This window comes from Apaloderma vittatum, unplaced genomic scaffold (assembly GCF_000703405.1).
Source record: "Apaloderma vittatum isolate BGI_N311 unplaced genomic scaffold, ASM70340v1 scaffold31885, whole genome shotgun sequence".
Lineage (NCBI taxonomy): Eukaryota > Metazoa > Chordata > Aves > Trogoniformes > Trogonidae > Apaloderma > Apaloderma vittatum.
In genome coordinates, this window is record NW_009715988.1 from 24,077 (window position 1) to 32,038 (window position 7,962).

At 39.3% G+C, this 7,962-nt stretch overlaps 1 protein-coding gene across 4 annotated transcripts in view; it reads left to right on the plus strand.

Annotated features, from left to right (window-relative positions):
* Positions 1-7,962, plus strand: part of FXR1 (fragile X mental retardation, autosomal homolog 1) — a 26,621-nt gene that overhangs the window by 14,765 nt on the left and 3,894 nt on the right. The window contains exons 9-15 of one of the 4 annotated variants that reach the window (XM_009869367.1): positions 1,749-1,858; positions 2,789-2,875; positions 3,527-3,584; positions 3,666-3,734; positions 5,371-5,574; positions 6,284-6,484; positions 7,238-7,318. In XM_009869367.1, coding sequence (XP_009867669.1) covers positions 1,749-1,858; positions 2,789-2,875; positions 3,527-3,584; positions 3,666-3,734; positions 5,371-5,574; positions 6,284-6,484; positions 7,238-7,318 — 810 coding nt within the window. Of the gene's footprint in view, positions 1-1,748; positions 1,859-2,788; positions 2,876-3,526; positions 3,735-5,370; positions 5,575-6,283; positions 6,485-7,237; positions 7,319-7,962 lie in introns of all 4 variants that reach the window. The other 3 variants (XM_009869364.1, XM_009869363.1, XM_009869365.1) reach the window with 3 other exon arrangements.

Genomic DNA, 7,962 nt, shown 5'->3' on the forward strand with positions numbered 1-7,962 from the left:
CAGCGCTGCTGGATTATCCAAACGAGGAGTTAAAAGCTGTACTTGAACCTCCTATGGCTGGTTTTGGCCTTAAAGCTTGCATATTATAGACTACATACTTGAAATAATTCATGTGCAAACTCCTGAAGATTAGACTTTGAAAAATTCATAACGTGAGCAAGTTAAGGTGTAGCTTTTTTTTTTTTAAAATTCTCTGCAGACTGTGTATCTGATGCAAGTTCATGATTCATCTACCTGATGTTGAGCGAATTGTTGGACATGAACACCTTTTTTTTTTTTTCCCTCTTTTTTTTTCTAGCAAACCTAGTTGAACCAAGAAACTTTGCTAAAGCTAATGCTTTACAAATCAAATTTTCTGGGGCTTTTGAATAGCATTCACTAATGTGAATATACCCGTATAAGGAGCATAGCACTTGTCGTAGTAATGCATTTAGCTGAAAATGCTACTTTTAAACATGCACAGTACTGATTTTTGATGAAGGCAGACATCTTCCCCAAATCACCTGTGGTCATACATGTAAGCAGACATACGTTTATAGCTACATATTATGAAGATGCCCAAGTTCAGAGAAGCACAGACATCATTAATACCTCAGATGCGTAGCGCGTTCCTTTCCGTACCTGAAAAAATGCCAAGTGCAGCTACTTAAGCTCGTTGGCACAGAGGAGTTTCTCCCAGGTCTTGGCTAGCTGTTACCCGTAGAAAATCATTTAACAGTACCAGTGTGGCTTATGTTAGTAGTAGTAACAGGTTCACTGTACAAAAGGAAATTGTAGACATACAGAATGATTAGCTTTAACCTCTTTTTTTAAGATAAAAAGATACAAAAAACCCTGCTGAGCTGTTTCTACTGTTGAGGAAAGGAAGCACTTTCTAATGCTTTTTGCGCTGTACTTCATATCACGTTGATAATCTGCTGTAAAGAGTGTTTGTTATGGAGTATTGTCACACGCTTTTGGCTGTTACACCCTTTTCAGAGATTTTACTTTCCTTTACTCATTAAATTTTAAGTATAAATGTATTTAACTGCCAGACTGAAGTGCCATCCCATCTGTAGCTGGGGTGAAGAAGTGTTTCTGCGTGACTTCAGTTTAAGGAGGAGCTCAAATCTTTTAGTAAAGGAGCAAAGGAGTCACTTTTTTGAGATTTAAACACACAAGTTCTGAAGAACCTTTTGGTTTAGATCTCTTGTATAATCTCAAATACTTTAAAGTAATATGACAAATATGGGTAGTACTCAAGTTTGTTGTAAAGACAAAATTAATTTTCAGGAAACAATTACATAACTTTTTATTGTTTGGGTGGTTTTTTTAAGAGACTTCCAACAAATGTATATATGCCTGTCAAAATGTCAGGAAAGATTGAATGAGGGTACATATGGGGTCAGGGCATACAACTAATTTTGACAGATAAATTTAAAGCAGACACTTGCAAAACTTTTTTTCCATTTGACTCTATTCTGTTTGAAACTTGAGTGTAATGGGGATCTTCATCAGTATTTGTTGTTCTATGCATAGAAATGTAATTTCATTTTGGAAATTTTCATCTCTTTCTATTGGCACAGCGTGGGGATTTCTTTGGGTTATTTTTTGTACCTCTGTAGTACCAGAAAACTTTGAAACAAAGTGAACGGTAAAGGAGAGTCAGGTGGTTGTTACAGTTTTGTTACACATAACTTAAAATATCACGAAACCCGTTAAAATATTTTGCACATGGGTGCAAAATTAACCGTTCTTGCCCTCTGAAGGAAAAGTTATTGGAAAAAATGGAAAAGTGATTCAGGAGATTGTAGACAAGTCTGGAGTCGTCAGGGTGAGAATTGAAGGAGATAATGAAAATAAACTGCCCCGTGAAGATGTAAGTACTTTATTCTTTTTTCCTATGATTAGGCTTTTATTTTCAAAACCAATTGTGTTGAATCGTTTCAGAATATGTAGGAACACATAAGCAGAGAGTGAGAATTTCTGGGGCATGGCTCACAGGAGTTAAAGTGCTGCCTTTATGATACTGTTTCATCTTTGCATCATTATCAGCCGTCGTGGCCTGTGCACCCCGTTTGTCATAGCCAACCTGTAACGGTGGTGAAGTCCACGTTAGAAAAACACGGTGTTCGGGATTTGGATAATTTTCTAGGATAGATATTTGTGGGGATTATTTAATAAAGCCAGTCTTATAACCTTTCTGTGGATATAGAGAGAGCAGTTTTTAAGGCTTTTTCAGACTAACATCTTGCAGTAAATTCTGTGGGAAACAATTCAAGAAAAGTCTTGCTTCAGCAGCAAAAAATCCTTTTTTCTAAAAAAAAAATCTTTCTCTTACGTGCACTTTAGCTGCATAACTAATTTGGGATTGATAGTATTAATAGTGTTCAAGTATTTTAAATATATGAGAACACAAGATAAAATCTTCTAGAGGTGCTTCATCTTGTAAAGCTCTTGGTAAACTGCGGATGCTTCTACCCACCTACTGTGATCAGTGCACACAGGGCAGTAGTGTTGCATGGGGGGAATGTGAACTCTGTGCGTTAGCTTCCGCCAACTGCCAGAAGAGGTTGTTGGGAAAGCTGAACATTAGAAGTCCTTAACATAACATCCCCTGCCCTCACCCCAGGCTGAGCTGCTGCTAGCGCATCTTTGCAGCCCCAGATTCAGTTTCTATCTTGGCTTGTTTAGCTTGCTTCTGTAATTTAAACAGATATATATGTGTGTGTATATATATATATAATAAAGCATTGTTTCAGTGATAATGTTCGTCCTGAAAGTAAGATTTGACATTTTGTTTCTATAGGGAATGGTACCGTTTGTATTTGTTGGCACTAAAGAAAGCATTGGGAACGTCCAAGTCCTTTTAGAATACCACATCGCGTATCTAAAGGTAAGTGTGTTTCAGAAGAAACAATCTGCAGAGGAAGCTTTGGTTGAAGCGACAGGATGTTTGAGAAAAAAATTCAATGGGATTTGCAGTTGGTAAACTGTTTCTCTGTATATTGGGATTCGAAGTTTGGTGCCTTGAATCCACCTCCTGCCCGTAGGCCTTGACTTATGTTACCGTGGTTACTTACTGCTGTTGGTGTTGAAAGGATTAGACTGTAAAGAACCGTGTTTTGAGTGGCGTTTGGGAAGTAACACAACGTTTTTTGGTCTGTATTAGTGTTCTGTTCCGAGGTTAATGCTCTCTTAGGGTAGGATGGAATTTCTGATTGTACATTAATACTGTGTAGTGTTAGAACAATTACCCGTTTAGATAGTTGCTTTTGGATGGAGTTGTGGGTTAACAGAAATAATGACTTTGTGTCCCGTGACTTTGACACTTTATGGGTGTGGGGTTCTTTGAATTTGACTAGAAAACGTTACGAAGTGTAGTTAAAGGTAATAATGGTCTTAAAAACAGTGATTTTGCATGGTGGTTTAAGAGAAAGGTGATTGCAGAACTCGCACTTGAATTCTGTTGTGGTGGACGGTGGCATTTCACAAGGGGAAAGAACTTTTCTTTACCGGCAATTTTCTTTTGTTTCTTTTTATATAGGAGGTAGAACAACTAAGACTGGAAAGGCTCCAGATTGATGAACAATTGCGTCAGATCGGTATGGGTTTCAGGCCTTCTTCCGCCAGAGTTCCTGAAAAAGAGAAGGGTTACACGACTGACGAGAGCACCCTCTCCTCAGTGCAGGGCTCCAGATCCTACAGTGGAAGAGGGAGAGGCCGCCGAGGCCCCAATTACACGTCTGGCTACGGTGAGATTTCTTGAGCACCTGCTGAGCGAGGCCTCGGGATACTTCTGAATCCGTTACTGCCTCTAGATTTCTTTGTGTTCAGCACAGGGGTGTTGAAAGTACGGTTAAAAATTCAGAGTTCTGTTTTTTGCATACCTCAAAACACCTAGTTAGGCTTTATGTTCTTGTTGAAGTTTTAAATGGAAAAAAAGGAGAAACTGAAATCTTGTAAGATCTTGTCCTTGACCAGTTTTACTCATATCATACAGAGCTGAGAGGGAGGAAGAGCCACAAATGCTCTTCAGGAGACACAAGTTCTAAAAAATACGTAAATCTGTAATCAGCATTATCTGTTTTGACTGAGGAGGAGAAAAACACTTGTCTGTGATTGTGGCCATCTTAGGAATGTATTTTTGAAAAGTAAAGCAAAAAAAAAATAAAATGGAGCCAGCACAAAATCCTGTTTATTAATTTGGTCAGGAACTAACCGGGTTTGTTTCAAGATGTAGAGAGATACTCTGATGTAGTTTTAAATGAACAAGGCGCTGCCATTCAGTTCCCTAGAGGTGTGCATATTGCCTTTCCCTCAGCGGCAGCTCCCCAAATGGAGACAGTCGGCATTTGAATATAGATGTATTTCACAAAGAAACATGAGCGTTCCAGTAAAGAGGGGAAAAAGACATCTGTATATTCAATACAGTAAATTACTCTTGATCATCTACATGTAGGTCATTTCTGTAATAAAATCAGAGACGTTCTTCTTTTGGCTCTAATAGTCTGTCACTGACTGTAGCTTCCAGGATGATGCCATGTTAGTCAGGTTGATTCTGATGATAATGCTGAGGTTTGTAACTTAGTTTTTTACTATTTCCCAATTAATTGTTTGACTAAACTAATGAAAGTTCACCAGTTTCTTTATATAGGCACAGATTTTTATTTGGAAAACTTACTGTGTTTTTTTCCCCAAGAACTGCATGTCACAACCACATGGGTCTGAATATGTTTATTCCAGAATGATTCGTAGGGAGTTAGGGAGTGTGCCTGGATGCTTAAAATAAATAGTGGGTGTTGTATTTTCAAGTAGTAAAAAGCTGTGTGGGCTTGGTAAGCTCCAAAATGTGATGGATGCTGTTTAATATAAACAGTTAAATTGTTGAAGCAGCATTACAACAGCCAGCAGAGGTTGCTTAGCAACAGCCATCAGCTAGAAGGTGGCAAAGTTGTCCTTGGGAATTTGAGAGAAGTTGCCTAGAAACTGCGCCAAATGCCTGCGGTGTGTGTGCACACAGAGGGGAAGTGCTGTTCAATCCTTCCTTTATGCATGTACATAAATTACAGTCTTGGTAATATTTGAGTCCTTATTTCGCACGTTATTACAAACAAACGGGTTGAGAATCTTAGAAACTTGTGTAACTTAGGCTCTATCTGCATTTTGTATGTGCATGTGTGAGTGCACGTATCATTAAAATGTATATATGTGTTTAAATACTTCTGTAGGCATGTATTAATGAAGTGATTTAATTTTCATCTTAAATAGTAAAAAAATCACAACAAAATGACAGTAACATTGTTTGAAAGACTTCTGTGAGCATCTGAAACCCAAATATAATCCCAAATTTCATATTGACTTCCAATTTTCTTTTCCCTCTTGTACAAGGTACAAACTCTGAGCTCTCTAATCCCTCTGAAACAGAATCTGAGAGAAAAGATGAACTTAGTGACTGGTCCTTGGCAGGAGAAGATGACCGAGAAAGCAGACATCAGCGTGACAATAGACGACGTCCTGGAGGACGCGGACGTAGTGTATCTGGAGGTCGTGGGCGTGGTGGACCTCGTGGTGGCAAGTCGTCCATTAGCTCTGGTACCGTGTTTCAGCTGTGTTTTGAAGTTAATTTTTGTTCTGGCAATTTTGTGCATAACCTCCTGCTGTTTTCAAGTACTCTATTTTTACATTATAGCCTTAACACATTGGGATTTTGGTTGAGTTGTGTGATAGTTTCTTGTATTACAGTTTTTTCATTGTAGTGTTAGATTTCTAGTCATTTATCTTCTGCTCACAATGATCTTCGTTTCCTTCCTCTACTACACACACACACAGTGGTGTTACCAAAGTTTATAAATCTTTGGCATGTTACCTGTGGCTGCCTTCTAAGTTAAGCTTGTGTTTAGATACAGAGTGAGAGAAGAACTCATAGAAGGGGATCTTATGCTCTATCAGAGATCGAGTGAGCTAATTCATGCGCTTTAATAGCGTCAAAAGATGGTACCTTTTTTGACTCTCTTTCATGGTGCTAAGAACTGAAAGGTAGACTTTACACGTTTAGCAGTTTTGCGTTGTCTAAGTGTCACCTTGGGAATCTTTCTGATGAAATAATACAAGTGCCTGTCTGTGGTGCCTCAGAATCCTGCTGGATTAGATTTGGAGAGGAACCAGTGTGAAATTATAAACCTGTAGTTCTGTGTGCTACACCTTTTGTGTTTTGAAGCTTTAAAACACAGATGGAAGTCAGCCTGGAAATTAAATTATGTGTGATGATGGTATCTTAGATGGAAACTTTTTGTTTATTTAGTGCTTAAAGATCCGGACAGCAACCCTTACAGCTTGCTTGATAACACAGAGTCAGACCAGACTGTGGATACCGATGCTAGTGAATCTCACCACAGTAGTAACCGTCGCCGGAGATCGCGCCGACGAAGGACTGATGAAGATGCTGTTCTTATGGATGGGATGACAGAGTCTGATACAGCTTCTGTTAATGAGAATGGTTTAGGTATGTAAATGGACGGGAGTCCCCGAACAAGCTGAGAACAGCCATGTTGTCTGTGTAAGTGTAGTGAGATGCTTGTTCATTTTTGTTAGTGACGATTCGTTTTGTTAAAGGTTGCTGTCTGATTAAAGAAAGACTTTCTCCATGGCTCTGCCATGAAAACTCCTGTTTACTGAGCTCTCCTAATATTTTCATATGCCTCTTTTGTAAAAACTGTCCAACAGAGACACCAAAGACAAACTTGTTTCCCATTAGTATTGCCATTTTCATCAAAACAGTGCTGTTGGATCAGTGTTCCGTTTTGTCCTTGGTAACCTCTGTCTCAGTGTAGGAAAGCTACTTAAGTAGCTGTTAATTTGTCTCTACCCAGCTTCTGCTTAAGTACTTTCCCTCAGTAAATTCTCTTGATACTCACTGGGACAAGAATATAATCTGTTGCTTAACAATGTAGAAAACAAACCTCTTCTTTCATGGGTTATGTGGCTAAAATTTGATATATGGTTACTTAATAAATGAAATCTGAGGTCATTAAACATATGCCTAAATGTTTTAATGAGCAAAGAGCAAGAAGTAAAGTCTAGCTTTTTTGGTTTTGTGTATGCTTTCAGTATGAAATTATTATTTTCTTTCAGCCTGTCTTATTTAGCCTGTCTCTTTAACAGAAGCTATTTTAAATGCCCCATGCTGAAACTGCTGAAGAATTTATTTATTTATTTTATCGTCAGAAATAGTTCATGGTGAACTTTGCAATTGCAGATGATAGTGACAAAAAACCCCAGCGACGCAATCGTAGCCGCAGGCGTCGCTTCAGGGGTCAGGCAGAAGATAGACAGCCAGGTAATTCGAGTGGAGCTGTGGGTAATCTCAGGTCAAAAGCATGAGAGAATGTTGTTGTCTGCTGTTTGACATAGAGCTGCATAATACAAAAAGGTTACTCAATAACTAATAAGACTACTAGATAAAGATGAAAGACGTTTCTTATACTAGGAGAACTTACCAAAGTTCTTAATCTGCCTAATGAAACTAATTTATAATGTCTAACTTTTTGCTTGGACATCTGAGTTACGCTTCTGATCCTGTTCTCGCTGAAGTCAACAGCCCGAACTGCTGTTGAGTTCAGTGGTGCAGGATCGAGACAAACGTGAAGGTTCGTGATCCGCGCTCGCTGCACGGGGCGTGACACGGCCTTTCCCAGGGCTGGCCGGGCGGGCAGGGAGCCGGGGGTGGGCAGCGAGCTGGGGGGGCACAGCAGGGTGCGGGCACCCCGGCAGAGCCCTGTGGGGGAGCTCACGTGGGATCTGCCGGTCCCCTGCCCGTGTCAGACTGCTGCTATCCTTCCTCGGCTTTTACGAGTATTTGCAAGTCACCTACAAATTGAGGGTGGGAAGGAGGAGGAATTTAATTGAAATTGCATGTTTCCAACTTTTTGTTGTTGTGGCTTTTTTTTTTTTTTTTTTTAGGTCTTACAATTTAAATTTTTA